Source organism: Augochlora pura, unplaced genomic scaffold (genome assembly GCF_028453695.1).
Source record: "Augochlora pura isolate Apur16 unplaced genomic scaffold, APUR_v2.2.1 APUR_unplaced_8970, whole genome shotgun sequence".
In the NCBI taxonomy this organism is placed as follows: Eukaryota; Metazoa; Arthropoda; class Insecta; order Hymenoptera; family Halictidae; genus Augochlora; species Augochlora pura.
The window spans coordinates 1-25591 of NW_027589802.1; the positions used below are offsets into that span (position 1 = coordinate 1).

The following is a 25591-nucleotide window of genomic DNA, read 5'->3' on the forward strand; positions in this document are numbered from 1 at the left end:
GCTCGTAATATTGTCAATGTGCTTTCCCATCCTTTTAATTGCCCTCTCTTTTAATATCCACGTTTAAGAATCAATTATGCTAATTAACTAGACTACGGAATTTATGCGTTTGTGACAAGAACGAACGAGTCAAGCACAAAACTAAAAAGGAATTCATCGAATTTACATTTATCACAAAAATAATTGTTTCCTAAAAATAATAATGATCTCTATTTTACACGAATATCCACGGTCTAACAATTATTATTCCTGATTTCAATTGCAACTAGGACAGCGTTAAAACATTAAATCGTCTGTAAATAGTAACAGAACCGTGAAGCTGATAAATAAAATAAAGCCGTAGAACAATTTTGGTTTACAGTCGTCGAATAATAAACTTTGGTAAATGAAACAGCTCGCGGCCATTAACCGTTTGTCTCGCTGACTATCAGATACGGTTCCGCGTGTTTGCGATTAGCGCATTTAAAAGTGTATCAAGCCTGTTCCCTTCGTTTAACTAACTCCAGCTTTTCCCTGCGGGAGATTAATTGACGCAAACTGATAATATACCGATAACGTATTAAGATTCGCTGGGAGAAAATTAGCTCGTTTCGACCGCGACGACGACGGCTTCTTGCTAATTACCAACCGACGAATGAGACAAATGCTAAACAGCTGATAACAGTAGATATTTCCGTCTTTGAAAAATTGGTTAATTACACGAATTTTTCTGACGTCTCCTCCATCCCAGGTGTTATTAATTTTATCGCGCTACGGTCGACGATACGCACCTGTGCGCTCAATGGAGACGTACTTTTGGTTGGAAGCATAATTGAACCTTGCCGCATCAGTCTTTCAATTTTTGAAAGCAAAATTTTGTGTAGGAATTAATATATATAATGATAACAAATATTGGTATTACCATTAAGAATTGCCAAGCATGCTCAATGACGCGTTTATTGAGAAAATGTTTATTTCAGGAACCTGGTAGTTCGTTCGCGGACAAATGAAAAAGCCGAAATTGTTATATAAATTTCCTGGAGTTTACAAGTCGCCACTTTGGCACGCGGAAGCTGGAACATTCTGCAAAACTTTTTACAATAGACAGACCATTATGAAAAGTTGCGTCACATAGATCAAGTACGATGACGTGCCGTAAAATATTATTTCACAGAGTAAGAAAACGTAATCGAATGTAATATGGCGTCATGTGTTTTTATATGTAGCATGTAAAACGGTAATATGTAAACAGGATGTGGAATCATGGAACGAAAATATACAGTGACAACAGAAAAACTGTAAATATTTTGAAACATGTTAATCTGTTTTTGTCGAATTAATTAAAAATTTTCGTTTTTAAGCTAACTCGATGCTCGGTGCAATTCCGTAGTTTCAATGAACAAGGAGTGGGGGAATAAGTTAATTAGCGAAAAATATTTCAATCAAAATAGAGACACGTTTTTGCTATAGTTCTGCTACGCGTTTCAGTGGATTAAGAAAGAAGGCGTTTTATGTATCATTTTGACAAAGCACACAGCTTGCTTGCCTTCTCCCCATCGTATATGGTCTCATGTATGGTGTTCATGTACAAGGGAAGACGTATGTGTACATACGAGATTATCCCCAATTCTCTAACCGTGTTACACAGAGGTTGCCTCTAAGTATTCGTCATTTGTATCGCCGGTGATTTATTTAGGTATACTTATTACAATCGACGAAGTTCCTCGAGCAAAAGTCAAGTTATTTAACAAAAAAAATGTTCACTTCCATATATTTTTGCTTTTACTCGACCTTGCTCGTTTCTGGAATTTCCTATTTAACATCGTTTAAAATAAAATACTCGCGTAAACAATCATCCGTACATTTTCTAGCTTACTGATCATAGCATTTTATGTCAGGTTATGTTAATATTAAAATATTAACAAAATATTGAGCTTCATTATAGCAGACGCCGATTTCAGCAATTTTAATCGATTTATACTCCAAACACGATAATAATATGCTTCTGTTTGGTCCATTTGATGCTTATAATTGCTCGATACTTACAACCGCATAAATCTATTAATGTTCGCTTCGATACGAAGATGAACAACGAGAAGACGCATTCCTGCGCAATTATGCTTCTCTATTTTCACCGAGATAAAACCGCGATGTAAACAGCACAAAAGATTTCCGAGCTAGAAAGACTGCCTCATTAGCTTATCGCGATTCGTCACCAATGGAATCTCCGGTCCAATTAAATCTAAAGCACGGCGACTAGCTCGAGTGAATGCTGAAATGTTTGGAGCAACGAAATGGTTCGATCTTTGGTTAGATCTGTTTAAATCTGTTAGAATCAAACTGGCGTATGTCACATTTTCCTCGATGCGAGAAACAGTGTTATTATTTGCCGGAAGGTATATTGTTTAGTGACTAGAATTTGGATAATTTAGAGTTAAGTTAATTCGTAGCAATTGTATAATTAACATCGCTTATCCTTCTAACATTTTCTGGATGTAGAGATAGCATTTCAGGACATAAATAAGAATTTTCGAAAACCTAACTCGCGATTCCAGTGCACTCGTTTATTTCTTACCTAGCATATATAAATTATCAATTAGCATTTATTGGGTCGCGAAAGGTCGGATCATTTACATGAACTAGAATGCTCGTTTCCGTGACAAAACTTGCGCTCGCTTGCCAACCGAATAAGACGCAAGGAATCGCTTTTGCGATCAATTTGAATCTCGGAATCTTGTCTCCTCGATAAGTGTTCTCTACCCCGTCCAGTTTGCGCAACATCCCCTTACCTGCCAGTCTGTCTTTGAGGTGCGGATGTCCCTGAAACGGATGGGCGGCCAGATTCGCGAGCAGGCTCGCTCTGTGGAGACCGGCAGCGGCCGCCTGCTGTTGACTGTGCTGAAGAGCCTGTAAACTCCACGGCGGTATCAAGGCCTGTGCGGGCAGTGCTCCCGTGCCGGTGCCATTAGCACCCGGCGGTCGATGCGCAGGAACCCTTATTACACCACCGCCGGTATAAATCAGACCAGTTCCGGTCGGGAAAAGCCTGAACGGCGCCAGGAGGTCCGCGGCGGTCGAGCAGTGAACCGACGACGACGAGTTCGTCTGCGTCTCGGGCGTGCTCCCGGTGTCGTCGTCGTCCTTCTCCGACAGTTTCTCCTCGATCTCGTGGCCCCACGATCTTCTCCCGTCGTCCAGGATCATCGACGATCCGCCGTTGTTGTTTCCCTCCTCCCACGACCATTTCCTCTCCTTGTCGCTGTCGAGGTCCTCCGAGGACGGGCTCTTCGGGTTCTGCGGCCGATTCTCGCCCAACAGACGGCTTATGCTGAACGGATGGCTCCGCGGCGACTCGTTCTGCAACGTCCTCGAGCTGGTCTGGCTGGGCGGCGGCGAGTTCGAGCACTCCGAGTGCTCCTGCGGCAGCCGTCTACCGTCGTTCGCGTAGTCGTGCGGCCCGCAGCTCCCCGTGTCCGAATCGTCCACGTTGATCTCCTCCGTCGCGTCCACGTCGCTGTCCCCTTGCACCGACATGACCCACAATCGCTCTGCACAGTTTCTCTCCGCTCACGGTTCCCCGCCTTCTCGACAGACGATACGCTAAAACAGTCAGACGACGGTCCTGCTCACCGCGGATCGCCCCCGAATCGCATTCTGCGTCTCTATCGACTCACCAAACGACGCGAACACACCGAGAACATCGATCGCGAAAGGTCCCGATTATATCCCACTGATCCGACGTCTGGAAAAATGGAAGACGTCTGAGAGAGAAAAACTCGCGACCACCGATAGGTACGCTGCTCATCCAACGTTCGAACCACCACGTATTCCTGCTGGACCGACGGCCATGCTGTTCGCGGATCTCGCTAACCCTACAGTCCCCCGGAATCGTCGATGGCTCGCGACGGTAAACTCACTCGCAGGACACTAACGCTGGTCGGTGGTGATCCACGAGACAGCAACTCATCGTTACCGCGAAACACAACGATCACTGTTATATATTATGTCGTGGTCCGCAGCGGTGCACTCTCCTTTGCCAATGTCCGCGACGGCACTGTCGGACGATCACCCGCGGATACCAGGGACCGCTACCAAAAATAAGTACACCCTCCGAGCGTCGCGAGGATCGATCACAGAACTGGTTCCATCGGGAACACCCTGGAAGCTTCCGTGTCCCTTTCCGGTGGTTGCGCGTGAACCGCTCTGAAGCGGCTCCAGGGGCAAAGAAACGTAGGGCGCGAACGGGTGCACCGGTTTCCAGGCGGAAAGGTGACGAGTGTGGTCCTCACGTGGTCCTCGAAAGGGCTGTGCTCATCCGTAACTCGATCCGTGGCGGAGTTGGTGCGTGGATCCAGGTCGGTCGCGACGAGAGAGACGGGACGTAGTGAGGAGACCAGAGAAACCAGATGTTCCATCCCTACCATGGATCTGCGACGACTCGAGCGGCGATCGGGTGCGCGGCATCGCCCACCACCGCGTCGCCGTCCAATCGGCGGTCGACGGGCTCCGCCCACCGGTCAGACGATTGGCCCGCGTTAAATTGATACCTATTTAACATTTGAGCAGAATGTTGCAGGCGATCGCCTTTTTCTCCTATATTATTTATTGCCCGATCGTCGTGCGTCCTTTTTTCTCTCCGCCGTCCCGCGTTCCTCCTCGTCTCTTCCACTTGGGCCGAGCCGAGCCGAGCCGAGCCGCCCGCAGCCCCGGCGCACTATCTCGTGTCCTTCGCTCCCTTCTTTCCCTTCTTTCCCTTCTTTCCCGACCCCCGGCCGTTGCTCTCCTTCTCGGCCGCGTCCGGCGGCGCTCGTCTTCTCGCAGGGACGCGCCGCATTGAGTTGAAGAAGCGGAGGGACTTAATTACGACGAATATCCTTTTGGCCCCCACCATGCCCTACTCCGTACTCCCGTCTCCGCCTCTTCGCTCCCCCTTTTTTTTTCTTCCTCTCGTTCGCTCTTCCCGTCTCGCGAACTGTCCCTTCCCATCTCCGTCTCCTCGCCATGCCCTCTCGTCCCGCGCCCTGTTCTATTATCAGGGACCCGCGCACCTACATACCAAATGTCCTCTTTCCCGAGGTTCGAGGTTTGCGGTGCCCTTCGGGGTTTGGGACTCGCGGACGAACTCGAACTCGTCGCGATTGTTGCTAACATCTCCGCGTGACGAGTAATTAACCAAAGTCATCCAACAAAATAACGTTTGAAATTAAGATCGTATTTCCGTGAATGGAAACTGAGGGACTTCCTCGCATCCTATTAAAACTTTCTACCAGCTAAGTGCGCGCCGAACCAAAATCATGTATTAATCATGCGTTAAACTAAATTTTACTATATTAACATCAAGCGGATTTCACCCTAACAGCTTCCGATGCGTTACGGGATCGTTACGAAATATTTATAGGTACTCGAAATAATTTAGGCGATGCTTTTAAACGTAATCGAATCTCGTCAAACGAACCCGTTGCAAATATTTTAATCAATGGGAAGCAACGATCAATGTAAACGCGGCTCTCGTATCCGAAAGGAAAAGAAACCTCGTTGGATAATTTACTCGCCCGTCGTTCTGACTCGAGAATCCATTATCATTTTCCCGTGCAATTTCATCCTTCCTCCGCGACTGTTGCTACGGAAAACCATTTACATTTTACGGAAGCTCGGAGCCGTGCCGCTAATTTATTATAATTTCATGATAAAGATTAGATCGACGAATTATAAGCTGATGCATTACACGGCTCGTGTAAACGTTGCTAAACGCGCGGATAATTAGGTATGCTTTGCGACACCGTTGAATGGTTAATACGATTGCCTTTTAATTCGATCTGCCGCGCCGTACGAGTCCGCGCCGCGTGTTTCGCGACACAAGGATATTTCGTATCGACGATTCGTTTCGATGTACAATCCGTGCTCGTGCTACGTTGAGCAATAAACGTTGCGGTGCATGCGTCAACGGCAACGCGAAATATCGTTCGCCGTAGACGTGGTAGTGAAACTTCGTCGACTTAAGGCCACCTCGTTGCGTTTCGTATTACCGCCTCTTTCACCGACCAGTTTTCCAATGGCCACCGAGGCCACCGGTACGTACGTATTACACAGTTTCGAGCTCGCGCATGCCATCAAAAGCGCGCACTCGATCATTTTTATGGGAATAAATTGCATGCATCGTCGAATCTGAATTGGGAACGTTGATGAGAATCCGTGGTGTCGGTGATTTATCGAAACTTTAAACTGTAAATTAAATGTAAATTATTGTCAAATGTTACGTATTATTATTATAGGTAATTTATGGAAATTATCGTCGCAAATATCATTTCGGTAAATTGTTTTATAGGTATACGTGTAGAATAAATATTCTACATCTATTTTATATTCATAATAAGGTACTTCGATTTCTGCTTATCCTTGCAAAATGTACGGAGACGCGCCTGAAATAAATGCTGCGAAACACGGTATCGGCGAGTGCCAGCTAAAATTAAATGATTTTTCTTAAAAGATTTACGTTGCGTTCGATCGATAACAATTCACTATTGGACGATCGTCCCGGCTCCTTTCCGGCTGCTAAAATCCGTAGACCTCCCGACGAATTAGTCCTCGCGTTCGCTCGAATTCAACTGTCTCGGAACAAGTACACCAGCCCCGACGGAATAAGATCTTCTATTATCGGTGAACAATTCGAAATATTTAATTATTACCGACTTCCGTTACCAAAGATATATAGCCTATCCGTAGCATCCGCGGCTTGTCAGCTACTTTCGCAACTTCTATTCATAGATTTTTTAATTACGGCTGCCACGCGTTTATAAATACGCCGGTGGTTTTATTTAAACGAATCACGAAATCACGAGAATTATATTAATAATATGAAGGGGGATTCATTAAGCATGGAACGCTGTCCGGGCAGCCCGTGCTCATTTTAAAATAAACGAGGAAACTATTGCCGCATTTGGACGTGTCTATGCTCTATCAAATTTTAATTGTCTCTAGTATATATTTGGTACGAATAGGAACCACGCGGTGATTTTTATTCCGCAATTATTGTTTTAAATATTTCATCCCTCGTCCTATTCTGAGACATAGTTAAAAATTGCTACTTTTACGTTACTAAAACATTTTGCAAAAACACGTTCGGTTATACTATATTTTTCTGTATTTACCGTGTTACATTAATTTCATTTAATTTTTAATATTTATAAAATATAAAATCAGTCCTACGCCAGGTTCGTGATGAAACTATATAAGCAATACATAAAGGAGGATAAAAAGCCGTGCAAACGCTGCAATAAACTGTACAACCATTTTTTTTTTCTCATTCTATCGTAGTCGTTGCGTTATTACAGGCCTCGAGGCCATAAAACGCTGGCTAGTTATTTCATAAGCGGTGTCGTTCCGTTATTGAAAATATTTTTACTTAAAACACCGTTTTGTTCGACTCCGGCGAGAAACTGGCCGAGACAAACGAACCGATAAAAAGAATAAACACGTTTCGACATCGATACCGGGAACCGGCGAACTACTTTATACCTGTCCGAATGGATATTGCTGCGTAAACGTTAAAAATGTCGTCCCGAAGTGGAAGTCTCGACCGCAACGTAAATGATACAAAGTAATACCTTCGCAGAAAAACGGAAACGTAGTCGCGGTAGCCGGCGATCGCCGCGCCGTCTAACATAATTGCATCGATGTGTGCCTCGGCACAAAAGTTTTAACTTTCCAAATCGATCGGGAATTTAATGTTATTTTTTTTTTTCAAATGTACCTTTCAGGCGCGAGCTCAACACTGTATTCTTCCAATTTTTCAAAGGCCGTTTAATTCGGTTGAATTCGATGGAATAATCGTTTTATGTTTACAGAAATGTTTGATTTATTTTATATTTAAGAGAATATTAAGTCGATTTCAAATATAAAGAAAATATTAAATACATTTAATATTAATAGAAAATATTGTACCAATTTTTATTATTATTACTGAATAATTATTACTGAATAATTATTATTGTATTTATTATTGTCTATGAGTAATCAATTCCATTTATAAATGAGCAAGTTTATGTTAACACCTTCAATCATTGAAGTTCACATGCATACAATATCAAGTTCTGTATAATACTATTGTAATAATAATTCTGTATAAAATAATAAAATTGATCATTTGATAGCAAACGAATTTGCGATATCAATTGTAAAGCGCATCAACGAGAAACAAGCGGTTGCTGTTAGAATAACGGTCTCGGTGAAATTAAAGGAGACCCACCGCGATACTAAATATTTCGGCGAACTATAAATCTGTATGGTCGGTAGAACGAAATTTCCGTATTAGCGGCGTTCGGTGGTCGTACAAGCTCGTCCCGGGAACATGAACTTTCGCTCCGGCTCACTTCGGGAAGTCGCCGGCGCTCGTCCTACACCCGATGCGTTTCCGATCGAGGATCAATTTGGGTGTCAGGCATCCGCGTGTCACTTAGACGTTTTCACCAGGGCCCGAATAATTTATTCCACCCTTTGGAAACGCTTACAAACCCTGCGATAGAATCGCGAACGACGAAAACAGGGGACGAAAAGGTTCGACGGAGACTGGCAGCGAGACCCGCGCACGCGGGAGAAAGAGGGACGACGGGGGGTTTGACCGCTGGGTTCAGCCGGGATGAAAGACGCGACGACGTGGAAAACCGGCTTCTACGTGTACTCGCCCAAAAAGGGTTATTTTTTATTCAGAACACCCGGAGTTTTATCCGCGGAACGGGAGAGTGATTCGTAAAATCATCGGAATCTCTGTTATGGAACAACGCGCGGACAAATATCGCGGATAAATCTGTTTCGCGAGGCGGACTTTCGTTGTCCATGCGAATTTGTTCGTCGCGACAGATAAATTATCTTATTATTTTTATATATTTTGTAAGTATTAGAGTCGCGCGAGAAATTCTTTCTCGATTTTCTTCTGTCTCGACTTTATCTCCTGATTCAATCGATTCGGGTTTGGAGATTTTATATTTTAACAAAAGACGTCGAATTATTGTTAAATGATTAAAATATTAAAGATTTTATAGTCTATAAAACACTGAAGAAAAATTTCACCCGAGAATTGTGCTGCGGAGAATTAAATATTCCGTCAAATTACGCGGCAGTAACACGAATTAAAATTATTTAATTTCTAATTTCTATTTCCACTTTTCTAAAACAGTCGATCTACAAAAATCTAAAATCAATTATAAATTGCAGACTATTTCCGCCAGTATTTAAAACTTTTCTCTAACCTTCTAATAAATATTTATCTTGTTTCGTAAGTTAATTAACTATTACTTTATTTTATCTTTATGTATATTGTGTACTCATCCCCGATCTTATCCATCCTAGTCTCGCACCACGCGGGAGGAATATTCATCTCGTAACAGAACACCGATAATTGATTAGATCGACGGTGGTGTACTGCGTCCGCTAAGCGTCAATGGGAAACAGCTTAGGCGCAGAAGGGTCGAAAACACCCTGCGACTGGTGTGTCGGTGAAAATATGACAGACGAATCTTCCGCGACGATAACCATACGTAATCCATTATGTCTTTATGTGTGTCATAACTTTTGAATCGTACAATTAAATTCTGCTCCCTTCGACGCGTTTATTATCGAACCGGTGGTTCTATTTTACAAACTCGATACGATTTATTTACTGAAACGAAAATATAAAAGTTTCGTATTTGTAGCCATAACCTCACTATAACAACTCGTCAGACTCGTGATAAAGATTCCACGCAAGATTTACTAAACATGAATATTATTAATTTCCTCTAAATAAAATTGAATTATTTTGTTATCAAAGTCTAGAAACGGTAGTAAATAATGACAATCGAGGAAGAAAAATTATCTGGTGTTATTAAGGTCAGTATTGAGAAGTAATAAGTACTAATTAACGCAGCGTGGAAAGAGTCATAATACAATATTAAGTTAATAGCATTTATTTACAATACATATTCCCCCGGGTCTTCCTTGTAAGCCTTTTGTATTGTAAATAAATGCTATTAACTTAATATTGTATTATGACTCTTTCCACGCTGCGTTAATTAGTACTTATTTGTTCTCAGTACTGACCTTAATAACACCAGATAATTATAAGTTATATATTAAGTTAATATTAAGTTAATATTATTTAGTTAATAGTAAGATATTAAGTTAATAGTAAGACTATATATTAAGTTAATAGTAAGACTATTTTATTATTCGCTGTACAAAGACAGTGAAACACGCTGTTACACGCACCGTCTATCAGCGAAACACTTTCGACCGCGGTCGTTCGGTGCAAGCCTCGTTCCAATTCCATTTCTCGGGCCCGAAATTGATCGGACAAATTCCAAACAGTTCGCCGTGGAACAGCAATGAACGAGCAACGCGGACGAGAGAGTCGCTGCTAATCAAATGCCATCGGGGGCTCTCTTTTGTTCACCGAGACTCGCCACTCGACGTTCGCCACGAGCGTCGGGGGTATAATCACGGGATGAGAGCAACCCTCCGTCCGAAGAGCGCCCACGCCCGGAACGTGATACGAAACAGAGACATCAATTCCGCGTCCCGGCTCCAGCCATGTGAAAACTGTGACTGCACAACACCTACGGTGGTGTGGGCCGCCCCCCCCCCTCCTCGCCCCGCGAAAATGTTATGATTCCCTAGCGTCGGTCCCCGGGGACTTCGTCGCGAACAACGGAGAGGGGAGAGGGTGGGGGGGGCGCAAGAACCGGGGACTACGACAGGAGTTTTTGTGACGGTCGCAAGGTTCATCAGCCGAGCAACCACTTGACGAGGGGCGCGTGCCCGTCCTGAACGATTGGCTTGTTGTGAAATTGTATATTGTCGAGGGGATCACTGTTTGACGGTAGGGAGGGGGGTTGCAAGTGTTACACGCTCGTTACCGTGACGCTGCCGATGTAAATCCGGTTGCCACGGGTCTCGGTTACAGGTTGCAACGGACTCGGAAAGAATCTCCCGATCGGATCGTCCGTGCGACTGTGTCCCGATTGCTGACACTGTTGGGACGGGAATGTCGACGCGGTGATTAATCTCGTAGTCGGGGGACGGGGCTTTGATAAAAAGACGATACGAACGTGCTGGGAAAATGATTCGGTTCAGGAGGCTTCTACTTTGGCGAGGTGTTTTTTTTTTATGGATTTTATAGGTTAGGTGAATATGCTGATGGTTTTGTCAAGCGTGGACGCGTTTGCGAGTGATTCGAGCGAAGAAAATTATCAGAGTGTCGACGATTGCCGGAGTTAGAGGCAATAAGAATAGCCCTCTGTGCAGTCGTAGTTGGGGCGGTCGGATTCGATGGAATCAATTGACTGAAAGCAAATGCTGTGGGGTGAGTAATCTCTATGCCCCAAAGTTACAGAATAGAATTCTAGAAGTTGAGGAATATATATGTCATACAATTCTTGTTCTGTCTTCTTTTAGTACCAGGTAGTCGTTAATTATTTATAAACAATGTTGTAACTGTTCTTAATAATAATTATTTATAAAACTAATATATACTGAATATTGTTGTATTATACTGAATATTATTATACTATAGATAACATAAGTATGCAAATAATGTAAGATCATCCGGCATTCAATAGTTAAAAACATTCATTGAACTTGAGATATTAGAAATATTCTTATTGACTCATCCAAAGGCTTATAGATTTTCTATTGATTAAGAATAGGTTTGCATATGATCGTATAAGTTGTTATTTTCTTAGAAAGTAAACTATAATTCCTCTTTTAACCCATTCGCTGCGAAGCCTAAATTATATGAAGTCATTCCCATTGCCATTTATATTTCATCATTTATATTTTATCATTCTCTATAAGAAATAAAGTATTATTTTTGTAAAAAATTTTATTTGTAGTATTTTCTCAAGTTTTTTACATATTTATATTTATGTTTGTGGCCACAAAAAAATTTGCTAATTCAAAAGCCTGCATGTTATAATATATTTAAAGTAGGACGAGTATACTCGTCCTGGCAATGCGTGACACCCTGCCAAAGACGAGTATACTCATCCTTGGCAGCGAATGGTTTAAAATATAGCCTGAAATTCAACAATAAACGTGTTAATCACGTTTGAACGAATCCAAATCGAAACCGGAACGAAACGCGAGATTCCATTTCCAGATAAACGAAACTCTTCGATTAGAAAATAAAAATTCATTTCTCTTCCGCCCGTAATATTCAAACACCGGAAAACGTTAACAATGCCTGAGAAACGAAGCCGCTTACATTTATCACACGAGCATGCGGTTAATCGTGTTCCGCGATGACTGAGATATTTCTTCTTTTAATTAACTCGACGTTAATTGCCGTGAATTATACATACGGCAGCATGTTCGCCGCGGAATGCTAATTTAGCAAACTCTTCCAGCGAGCGGTGAATGTGATTTTATAATACTCCTGCGCCGCGCCGGTGTCTTTCATTACACGACGTATGCGCGGAATGTTCAATTGCTAATGAGTCAATCGTCGAACTTAAGATTCCACCTTTATCGCTGATCCCATTGTCTTTTTCATGTTAATGGATCCTCGCCTATGGGAACAAAATTATTAAACGAGACAATGACGAAATCGTCTCGTTTCCATAGCAATTAGCCACGTCCGATTTATGGGTAATTTCTTCTACAACGCGAACTCTCAAGCTGCGGGGATGCTTTTCACGGATGAGAACCGACGCCATGTTTGTTTCTCCTCTATTGACGGACTCGTCGAACGAAAAAATAAACTGAGAGTGTAAGTATGAAATTATTATGTAACTGAAAATGAAGACTTTTTAATCGTCCTTTTAATGAACCCATTCTTCTATATCGACGTATAGAAGGATGTCCAGTTAAAAATAACGTGAAATCGATAATCTAAGAAAAGTCGAAGATTATTTTCAGGAAAGCCTCCTATTCTGTTATTTCTTATTCAGGCGTTCGATTTAGAATTTCTGCACGATTCGTCAATCTAAACATATATCTGACAATTTTCGAATTTAACTTTCTTGTACAACAATTTCCTTAGGAAAACAATATTTATCTTCGCAGATTTATTAATCACTTCATTTTGTCATTTTTCTCTTTTAATTAATTCCTCACCTTTTTCGATTTATCTTTTCGCCTTTCTTTCTCAATTAATTTGATTCTCTTTCTCTTTCAATTTAATTCTTCATTTTCCTTTTTCAATTAACTTCTACACGGATATATTACGTTGTTAATTCCAACGAATTTTTTTTTAATTCTTGGCTTTCAACCCTTTTAGCGATACTTTCGAGGCGAAGAATAAAATACTGTCACGAAAGTTGCAATTGGCAATTTTAAAAAAAATTGTACCATTTTAAAAGGCACTTAGGTACTAGGCACTTTTTTGGGCCACTGTACACGCACAATGGACCTCGACCGTGGGTCAAAGTGACCCGGGGAACACATCCAGCTCGCAGCTAGTCCGCCAACAGCGGTCTTAATATTGGAAAAACGATCGTATTTCGATGGCGCACCCGAGGACACCGAGGGATGATCCACCGCGACGGTTCTTCCATCGACGGATAAATCGCTGCCGGTGATCGAGGTGGGGGAAGGGGGCACGCGATTGGTTTCGAACGTCCGGAAACAGTATCGTGGACGATAAGAACTGCCGTTCCGAGGCGGAAGAGAATGCGGTCGGTGATAAACTCCTCGGTAGACAGAATACAGATCGAAAGTCTGCCCCGGCTAACCAAATTATCGCGGCCCTCGCCGTCTTCTTGCTCTCCCTCCCACCCCCCACTTTCCCTCCATTTGGAAAATCCCCTGGCACTAAATAAATGTTTCACCCCGGCCGGCCTGGCCTCGGTATATTCGTATGCGGTGTTGTGTTGTGGTGCCGATGCTGCACCCAGGCCTATACAGTTTTCACGGCGGCTCGCCCCGCGGCGCCTCTGCGGCTCCATATTGTTACCGGAACAATGCCGAAGCATCTGTGTTTCTAATGAGCAAGAGATCGCTGCGTTCTCGATGACGAACTAGTTCGCTCGCCGTCGCCGACGCCGACGTCTTCGTCTCGGTGAAATTGAAATGATTTATTTCACGGTCGTCAACTTTATTACTGCGGATTTTATGCATACCGTATGAATACAAAATCGTATTTGAGATCCAAGATTGAACGATTAATGTACCGCGGTTACTTACTTATTTGTAACGAAAATGAACGGAGCAAATACAAAACTGTAAAGACGTTGCGGGAATTTAAAGAGGAAAATACATTTTTATCTGATAGAGGGTTAAAATTTTATCTGATAGAGGGTTCTGTACTAATAATGATAATAGATTTTGATTTAATAAATTATAATTATATAAATATAGGTAAATTAAATTTTATAAATATATATATATAATAAATGTGTTAAGATTTTATTATTTTTAATAGATAAAGTATATATTTAATTAGGATGTATAAAAAATATTTTAAAAATAAATGGAATAAATTTATACTTATGTATTTTATACTAATGTAATGTGATTATTTTTTATGATTTTTAATATAGGAATTGATGAATATTTATATATATATATTATTGAGTAATTAAAATAAAGTTAATGATTTAATTATATTATTGGTAAATTGGTAATTGGTTATAAAATTTCGAACATCAAGTATAATAGGGAAGGCTAAATATCCGCGATAACACAGAAACTTCGATGCGGAAGCATGAATTAAAATCAAGTGAATAAATTAAAATAAAGTTAATGAATTAAAATAAAGTTAATGAATTAAAATAAAGTTAATGAATTAAAATAAACCAGTACGAACTTAATATTAATATCAAAACCACGAGGTTCATCACCGCGGCAAACGGTACAATTCATCCGCGGTAGACAATTTAGGCGATCCGTTAGGCGTTCGGTAACTCGGAGGCCTGCATACTGAATGGGAAAGTTTAGCAATTCGATATTATGCAAGGGCCGCCGAAGCCGCGATAATACGGTCGCAGTTGACCCTCCCATATGTACAGAGGGTAACCGCGATAGCGATAGCTCCCCGCTTTCTATGACTCCGGCGTCTCCTCGACATAAAACTTTTTCTTTGAATGTTTCAGGAACATATTCGCCGACCGTCGCAAACTCGTAGGATCTTATAGGCGCTCCTTCAGGGCGGTCCTCGTGGCCGACCTCACGAACTTTAAACTTCCGCCGGGGGGGGGGGGGGGGGGGGGGGGGGGGGGCCGGCCCGGAAATCTGGAATCGGGGGAAACCCCGCGGGGAGAAAGAAAACTTCCTTCCATTTGTCGTACAGTCTGCGCAAGATAATTCAGAGATACGTCGATCTACCCATTCCTACGTGGCAACCGCGGTCGTCCTGCTGCCGATGAATCTTTTAACGGATATAAAACCGTGCCAAAAACCGCCCATCGTTTCCTGTACACCGAAGTAAAATTAACTCTCCCTGCCGCCGGTGATCGAACGAACGCCGATTGATTTATCGCGCCGATCGTAAATAGAGATATTAATTTTATTATTTTCCTCTGACACTGCCCGACAGCCTCTACCGATTTCGGTGAAACTCATTCCTCTCCGGAGGTGCTGCCACACTTGTGGAGAATTAAATAAGTTTGTAAATTCGACTAGGAATTTGTCGTAATTTTTTAGTTTAAAAGATTACGTTTAAAGTTATTTCAAAGTTAATCGTATTAAACTGTGACAAGTGCACGTATATATTTTATAATATAATAAAAATAACGTCTACTTTATAAAAGAATATTACACTTTCTTGGCGACGTATATCTACCGTGCTTTATCATTGCTTATTGAACTAATTTCGATGTTCGTTTTATCAATATTTGTTATTTCTAATCTTTATTTGGTTCCATGAATTTTGTAGAATATTCCAAATGTTAAGAAAAAATATTGGGGTATGTTTTAAAAGATAATTAAATTCGTAAAGCGTGACTTATAAATAGAAATCGTTGTATATTTTTATATTTTTATGAATTATCTGAAACGTAGAAATATCCGTGTAAAACCCCTTTATATATTAATAAAAATTATCTTTCTGCAATTCTGATAAAAATGAGCAGATAAAGCACAGAACAGCGAATAAAAGAATATAAGAAAATCTTTACAGTATTTTCGACTGATTAGAATCGTTGAAAGGAGAAAATCCATGCGATTTAATTTCCGTCTGGCAAATCTATTTTTTGATTGGAACCGAGATTGGCGTAACGATCTACGACGCAGGCATCAACTTTCATCTTCGGACGCGTCGTAATTACGGAGCGAGACGCGCGCGCGGGGCACGCATAACATAAAAATAACCCGTGTACGAGAGCCTTCCGCCGAAGTAATTGGAGGCCAGAAATATTTCCAATTCGCGTATTCTTTCCGTGCAATAAACTTTCCAGAAGGTGTGCCAGATTCTAGCATTAAAAGATCGCAGATTGCGAAAATTGTCTGCGCCCGAATTACTTCGTACTTTGCTAAATTGCTTGTTGCCTAAGAGAACAATTTCTCGAAGGGTTTCTATCGAGATTATGGCCGAGGATTATTGCCTGCCGGCAAACAGCTCGTAAAGCACGTTTCGAAAAATAATCACCTGTAACTGAAAACAGACCATTAGGTCGGGAAATCGCAATTAGACAAAAAAAAAAGAACGCGCGGTACTACGGTGGTCCATCTGTCCGTGGATCGAGGCTAATTAACTCGAATCACTGTAATTTCTTTAACAGATGCGAGACCTACGCTCGCGATTTTTATAAACGAATCGTGTAATAAATCGTAAAACGTTAATAGTGATTAACATTTCGAAATTTTAAAAAATATATGTACTAAGATTTTGTAAAATAAACAGTCAGTTCTTGGAGTACAATAATTTCAAACATTCTAACTCGAAGACAAAATTATATCAACTTGGAACGAAATTATAATTTCATATTTCATAAAAATGCAAATTCAAATAAATTACGGCCCAATATTGTTACTATGATAAAAATATATATAGTCAACAATTTTCCCAAAGTAGAACGTTTTTTATAAATCCTTCATGCTGCGAAAGAACGTAAACCACGAGAATTGTATTTTTTAATTTAAAAATTTCAATAGCTACAGTAATTGTATCGTTGAGAAACAATGGCCGTGGTAATAGAACATGCTTGTAATTCCCGTCTGTTTACGTAATGTGTTTCTTTCGGGATTTTTGATTAATTAAAACCAAGCTCAAGCTGAGACACGTGAAACGGTGTAAGAAGATAAAAAAGTCCTTAATTCCCGCCGGCAAGCTGTCCGTACAAGAACGACTTATTCCCCTTCTTCTTAACCATTATACGACGGTCGTTTATCCGAGCAAGATAATTGCGCCGCTTCTGATCAAATTTAATTTCAACCTCAATCATTTTTAACCGGGAGTTCCTTTTTAACTCCGGGCATCGTATTTCTTCGCCAAGATTGCTTTTTTTCTTAGCCGCGTGGAAGCATTCGATGCGATTTATGGATCTTATTTATTCATAACGTGCACAGGTCTCTGCAATAAAAGGCGACGTAGTTCCGTAATAATATCCATCAATTTTTGGAACGATATAAAACTAACGAAGCGAAATCGATATTAATTAACCATCGTTGGTAATGATGAAATATTAATGTCGATTGACACTGGAAAATTTTTATTGCAAACCTTTGAGATTTTATTGTATCTCAATTGCAATTGTAATATAATAATTACTATTATTTACATTTACTATTCTCTATTAACGTAACCTTAACAAATTTTTTATTACCAGAAAAACTTTCAAACGAACGTTTTTTGACAATTATTGTAATTTATTAAATCCATTAAAAATTACTATTTTAACGTGAGGAATTGCTCGTTCAAGATAAATCGTCATAAACAAGCATTTCAAATAAAATTGCCAATCGGCTTTTTAAATTGTTTGTTTAAGTAACAATTAGAGTTTGATGTGACAGAAATATTTAAAGATGCGTTACGATAGCGTTACGATACAACACGTATAAATGCTCTCGCGTTCTCTAGACGCCATGAAATTAATCCGTTATGGTGGATTTATAACCCTGCGCCCCCTTCTGCGCTCCAATTCGTTCACCTAAATCACCGACAAAAAGTCTCATTGTCTCGACCGTTCTTCAAACTGTACGGCTAATTAATCCAAATTATAAATTATTCCCGCTATTCGTCGAATAAAAACAAATATGACTGTAAACGCCTGTATTTTCAATAAAACATACTCGGCAAATAAATTTTGCAATATACATATTTTTTCTCATAACACGAGTATTATATAAATTTGAAATATAATTTTATTGAATTAATTTTTACAAGTTAACAAATTAATATCTACTTTTATATATATATATATATCTATATAATTTCAGGTATTAACGTAAACCAAGTTAATTTCGTAACGACGAGACTGAATAAATAAATAAATAGTTACAAGCTAACTTAACAATCGCAAATATTCCGGAGAGCGTTATTTAACAACTAGAACTGTTTATTCCTTTATTTATCCGCACGGTGTTTCGGGGCCCGTGAATTATTTCGTTGGAACGTTTTCAAAACGCGGACCGTGGGGATGAAACATTTAAAAGGGAAATCAATGAGGGAGGTTCATGCAAGTGGGATCAGCAATTGCCACGGCGGAGAATGGAATATCAGAAAATGTGGCGGCGATACGGAACAAACGTGCGGGGTGAAAGAACGAGCCCAAGACTTAATAGAAATACAATAGAGCCCGTTCAGAGGGTGGCTACCTTCCCCAGGCGGCAGTTTGCCACGGAAAATAAATCAAACTCCAATACGCTAAGTGGTTACGGGTGATGTAAACCAGACTTTCTGCTCGCTGTAGGATACAGCCGGGTCCCCGAGATTAAATTCTATTTAATTTCGAGCTCCATGAAATTCGCCCGAGGACGTGCCGCCATTGTCCTCTTTACGGAAAATCGGATTAAACGCAGTTTCGGTTGGTCCGAGAAATGGAAATTAGCGTTACCATTAGAATGCGACTGTATCCTCGCTTAAGACGTACGCTATAAATACAAGTAAAACCTGTGAAGTATGAAAAGTATGAAAATAAAAATTTTTCTTTTCTTAAATCGCTATAATAGTCGCCATTTTGTTCTGCCGCCTTTCGGCTAAGGTTTCACGGTTAAGCTTTATGAAATAAATACAATAATTTTATTATTATTTATCTTTAAAAAATCTTTATGTTAATTAACAGCCGTTTCTTCTATCGAAGAACAAAAGGACAAGAAGAGATAGTTAAGAAACTTTTTAAAAACACGGATTTTGTTGAATTCGTTTTCTATTCTTTCCTCGTGTGCAGCACAGATTGAAAAATAAAATTATTATCTTCTTATTTCGATCCACACTCGTGGGACGGAAACCGTCTAGGGATTCGCCGCTGTGTGGATGTGGATGGGGGGGCCAGTACTTTTTAGTGGACGTAAAAATGGCTAAGGCCGATTAAATAATCGATGAGGTGAAGTGTGACGATGTGATTTCGTCTTTAAGGAATCGTTCTTTTTATTGTTTGGGGCACCGGCCGTGCATTTTTAAAGCCGACGGTGAAATTCATTTTATAAGTCCTTCATATTTGATCACGGCTCGCCGCTATAATAAGACGTACTAACGTTCCGTTTTATTTTCGCGAAGCCCATTAATATTTTCGCGTTAACGAGATCCAGACGTACCTCGACGTCCCTATTCTCTTTCTCGAGCACGGGCGAGTTTAAATATCTGAAAGCCATAATGTGAGATGCGCAAATAATTTCGCGGTTCTATCATCTGGTAAAGATAGATATGGAAATAAATATGCAACTATGAACTAACGACTTGTTCGACTATTTTGGTAGCTTTAAAAAATGCGAGCATGAAGTTAGTAGTTTTGTATCGCTTTTATAATTATATAATGTTTAGGCCAAAAGGACTCGCGGTCGTCGCGATTCAAAATATTATTAAATCGATGATATAATATTATACCGGCGTCGTTTCTTTCGAGCGTTTAAGCGGCCTGCATATTTTAATCGCAGCAAAATCGAGATCGCGCATGATACGAACCCGCTGAATTATTCTTCGCGCGGACGCGATGAAAATCGTTCGACCGGATCGGGAAATCATCCATCTTCGCGGAATAATATTTTACGAGTATTTCGCTCGACCTCTCTTCAAAGCAGTGCCATCGGGGATTTCTAGGTGGCGGCCATGTTTTCATTATACCCGCGCAATGTCCGGTACTCGATCACGCTGCCTTCCGTTTCTCTCTCTCTATTCGTTTTATTCCCACCCCTCCCCCTCCTCGTTCCACCCGGCCGGCGGAGTGGTTGTTCCACCTTTTGCAAAAGCAGTGATATTTCAACAGCGGTTATGTGCCCCGCGTTCAACCTCGCCCCAGTCAGCGAGAACTCTAATTTCATTATTGCGGGTCTCTCGGGTCAGGGACAGTGCCGTAGCATCATGGGCGTGCGTGGACAATAACAACGACAACGCTCGGCTTTCGTCCTTTGCAAAACAGTCCGTGGAATTCCATGGAAACCGCTTCGTTCCTCTGCTTTTCTTTTTCTTTTCTTTTCTTTTCTTTTCTTTTCTTTTCTCCTTTCCTCTTTCGTTATTCCAATTTTTCAGAAGACGCAAGATTCGCAGCGCTTTAGAAATTTATGAGTAATCTCTCACCGTCTTATGAATAGAGATGTCCGAATAGTCCGAATAAACGAGCCGAGCTGAACTCCACTTAAATATTCACATCGAGCCGAGTTACTCGGCTACCGAATGTAATTCCATTGTTCCAGTACTCTCGCGAAAGAGTTCAACGATTCGAAGGATTCGAGATGCTTATATTTCTGCGACGGGAATTGGGACTGCAGCCTCGAGTTGTTCGAACTGGAATATATTTCTTGCAGGTATATATTATTCGTGTTAATTTCATTGAACACATTGTCGCTAATTATATAGCTGAAACAGCCACATTATCCTTTTCTTCTTTTAAACAATTTTTCTGTTTCTTTTACATCATTCTTTTTTCTCATAAACGGCGCAGATTATTTTTGTTTCGCGTAAAAGTCATCAGTCTAATAATTACATGTCGTTTTTTTAGCTTCGCCGAATCAGTGCCTATTTTTTCTAATTTTCTACATTTTTTAATTAATCTGTTCTCTGAGTAAAATTACAAAAGTATTTTTAATTAACGTTATCATTCCACCAGGTTTGTTGAACTTTCGAACTGAACAACAACAGCTGGAAAAGAAAAACACCATTGGCACGTACTAAAATACGAGCGTCAGTCTTCACTATATCGCTTATCCGTGTAACTGACACGCATGTTCGTAGCGTTTCCACCGTCGGCATCGGAAAAGCTTATTGAACACTGAAGCTGTCAATTGTTTCGGGAGATATTGGGGTTTCTTACTCAATTTCAACGTTACCCTTCTTCTTCTTTGCCATCATTTCTCTTCAGAGCCCCGCGAAACGTTGCTACAGTCCATAAAATCGTGTTTCTGTAACGTTTTATCGTGTCTCTCGCGTTCGACTGCTTTTTAATATAGTAAATTACTACGGGCAATTTCAATTTCAACGTCGACGAGAATTTTTACGAATTCTCGGCTGACATTTTTCTCCAACCATTTTTATTTGCTACCTTCTTTCGGTTATTAGCTTTATCGCTTTAATATCTTGAAAATTGGCGAAATATATGTAACGTGTATTTCAGTATTAGTTAATAAAATTTATATTATCAATAAATATTCCCCCGGGCTTGCATAGAATGCCCGGGGGTAATTACAACTCTACCTCCTTGCATGGGGGCTCAATATAAAATATAAATAAATTAATAAAAAGGAAATAACAACTATTATTATAGATGAAAGCTTCGTGTACGCGCCGCTAGGGGTCAGACGCGTGAGAAACGGCGCCACTGGCGCGGGAGAACATAGAAAAGTAATTTCTAACCTCCACTGTGCGATATGAAAACTGAGGAAAGCAGGAACGTTAAATTGGCGATTCTCTAATTTTAGGTTAGTATATAAGTTGTAAATAGAGTTAGAAAAAAAGGGGAAAATCGTATAAAAAAAAAACTTAATAAACTCTAATTTTAGACGAGTCCATTGGCGTTTCCTTTATCCCACACCCAAGAAGAAAAAGAATCGAAAACATATTATATAGATATGAAATTTTACTGTTCATTTGGAATCTACTTAGTACTGCTTGGTCGCCTAATACGTCATCCGTACTTTTCGCCTCGTTTTGCAAATACTTTCGCGCGCGCAACATTTACAATTGTTTCTTACAAAAGAGGATTTTCTCCAGCGAAATTTTTCAATCGCGTTATCGAGACATTCGACGCAGGCTACGCCGAACGTTCGCCGCGCCGGCGAATATTTTTAATCAGATTGCCAGGTTGACATCGGCAACGTTGAAATGCGCGCCGTGAACCGTCCGCGCAGGCCGCGGGCCGAATAAAAGATCAGCAGACGCGATTGGGGCGCGTGATCATAATACTACTCGCGGCCGGCGGCGGTGGTGGCCGTGGCTTCTCATTGGGCAGTAAAACTGCCAATTGTCTCAAAAGCTCCGGGAACCGGTCCCGATAATGAGGGATTAAATATTAAGGTGCGTATTCTGGCCGTGCGCTCGCTCAATGTTCCTTTGTTTTACGGCGATACGTGACCAGAAAGCAAGATGGCGGCCAGAGAATCTAACGCGATTAGACCCCTAGCCCGCCTTCCATCGGACGAGGGGGCTAGCTTTAGGAGGTTACAGTTCTCCAAGATTGGATACGATACCATCGGGGACGGAGGAGGTTTTTTTCTTTTTTTTTTAGGAGATTCCGTGGCGGAGGAAATCAGTGTCGAATGCGTTCCTTTCCTGATTCATTTCTGATACAATGAAGTAGATTGCGTTCCGCTGCGGCCGTTTAACCCCTTCCGCTGCGATAACGAGTCAGACTCGTGGCGAAGATTTTCCGCAAACTCTGCGGAATGTGAATATTAGTTGGAAACTATGAAACGGGCGTCGCGGCTAAACGCGGACTAAACAAGAACGCCCGTTTCATAGTTTCCAATCTAATTTCTTCTACATCGAAGTAAAAATAAATTCTTCTGTTATCGAACTATAGAAACGAAGGTAAGTAAAGACAATACATGAAACAAAAATTATTATTATTAAGTACGAATAAGTGCTAATCGTCACAGCATGGAAGGAGCAATAGTGCAAGAGGTTAAGCTCGAACACACATAACGCGGTGAGTTATTCCTCTATCGCAGAGTACAGTTTATGCATGCACGTGCCTCAAGTATTTCCAATAAACAGGAAAATAAATGCCCATGTAGTTCCTGCGTTTCGCAGTTGACTTTTTCGCGATAAAATTCATGCAATTTTGTACGCGAAATAGGTCCATCTGTATTTTTTTAAGTCGTCTTTTAAACAGGAAACCGTTGGCTATGTGGTACTTGTTAGGCCGCTGATCCATGCCTGGCTACTTTAAATCGGTTATTCCGTTAACTGAACGGTATTGGGTGTAGTTTAGAAAGGTGAATCCGCCCGTTAAATATCCAGATGATTAGCTTACACCTGCAGCAGAGGACGCAAGTGGAGCAAAATCGGTATAGTCTCTTTCTCGAAAGAAGAAAACCGACGGTTACACATTAGAATGTTTGAAACTGGTTCAACAGCCATTATGGTAACAGCGGTGGGATCCTCTTCTTTTCAGGAATCGGCTGCCATCGCCGTTAGGCGCTTTCTAATTCGTCGATGCTGTGTACGCGCGCTAAACTGCAATTGTTCGAGACAATACCGTTAACATTTTTTTTCCAAGCCCGTTCCCTTGGCAGTGGTTTCGCTAGAAAGTAGATAGGGACAGTTAGGGAATCTCGTTAATCCATTCGTGCGCGTCACTAATTAGATGACGAGGCATTTGGCTATCTTAAGAGAGTCATAGGTACTTGGTACGTGGTACTGTTTGTTGCGAGCTCTTAGAAAATCTATGAACACCTTCGAAAAATGCATTGTAGACGTTTATTAAACCGAAGAGATTCCATGAATTGAAGGTGTTTAAAAATATTCAGTTTATTCAACGGCGCGCTGAATTTTTGAAGATTTTACTAAACTAATATAATGCAAAAATCTTTTTTAGTACGCGTTGCAAACATTTTAATACTTATCGTAGCAACTTGGGTAACATTTTCCCCGTACCGAGAAACGAACAGCAATTCGTTCACTTAACACATTAAAGGCGGGAGTCGTAGTATGTACTACGATTTATCTCGACTGTAGCTTAAAGGCGGGAGTCGTAGTAATACGATTTATCTCGACTGTAGCTTAAAGGCGGGAGTCGTATTAGTACGGTTTGCAACCTCATTGCGCAATCTATGCGCAATCCATGCGCACTACATTTGTATTTAGTATGTTCTGTGGTTTGAATCGTTACCTATCATACTTTCGTCAAGATCCCCCGCCTTTAATGTGTTAAAAACGATCACAAAAGAAAGGTCAATTCATAGTAAACTCGTCGCGAAAAGATAAAATTTTCCGTTATCGCGAGCATGCTCGTCGAGAATACCCGACCGCGTAAATAATAAATAGAATAAAATCGCCACCAGGAAAGTGGACCCAACCGATCGCGACGTTGCCGATCGGTAGCCCGTCGGTCGGCCATGTCCGACGGCGTTGCGACATACCGTTGCGCGGCGCGACCGATTTTCCGCAACGAGCCAACGAAATCATTTTTCCATTAGCAACGAGATCCCGCCGCAACCGAAGACCGACAAACGTTCCTCTCGTTTGCTCGGGACGGCCGCAAAAGCGGCGCGCCATAGTTACCGCGAGCGCGGCGCGGATCGACAGAGACGTATACGCGACGGTCTCGGTGGAACGCGAGCGAGCAGGAAAGAGGGTAGGACAGAACGAAGGCAGCGCGGTAGGAGCAGCGTGGGTAGAAAAGCCGGGGGGGGGGGGGGGAGAGGGCGGAGGAGCGCAAGAGGTGGACGACGGAGAACAGGCGGGAATAGAGGGAAAAGAATACGCTGGGAGAGTTTCTCACGTCCGTTTTAGGCGGAGCGGGGCAATGCGATTCTCATGAAGAATGCAGAGTCGACAAGGATACCGGCTCATTCGTATTAGACCAACAACGGAGCCGCGCACCAACGAGAATTCCTAAATAATTCACGAATTCTTCGTTGTCGACATCGATTTCCAGAACTCGTAAAAAGAGAGCAACGAGCATAAAACGCGGCGCGAACGCGTGTAAAATAAGGGAACCAAGATGGCGGGAGGAAAAACGGAGGAGCGGAGAGAAAGCGAGAAACGGTGGAACAGCGGCGGAGATCGAGAGAGAGGGGGAGGAGACGAGAGAAAGAGACGCGCGAAGAAGATGGGGGGGGGAGGAAATGAAGGAAACGAAGGGAGAAAGGGCGCGGCGTTAATCCACATTTCAGTAGAAATCCCGACGAGATCCTTCTTCGCCATTCAATTTCGCCGGCCGTCTTGATGCCGGCACCGCCCCGAGGTCGGCTATCACGAACAGCCTCCGCTAAAATAGCCGGTCGGATGAAAAAGCAACGAAACGGACAGGTTTAATAGCAATGGACGACTAGTTGTATCCAATTATGCGAGGCTACGTGTATCAAGGAACTAATGCGCAGCGACGGGGGC

At 41.6% G+C, this 25591-nt stretch overlaps 1 protein-coding gene across 1 annotated transcript; it reads right to left on the reverse strand.

Annotated features, from left to right (window-relative positions):
- Positions 1-2768: 2768 nt before the first annotated feature.
- Positions 2769-3918, reverse strand: LOC144478181 (uncharacterized; the record flags this gene model as incomplete). Its single annotated transcript, XM_078195919.1, has 1 exon — positions 2769-3918. A coding segment is annotated over exon 1 (745 nt), but the record flags the coding sequence as incomplete, so codon positions are not given.
- Between the last annotated feature and the right edge of the window lie 21673 nt (positions 3919-25591).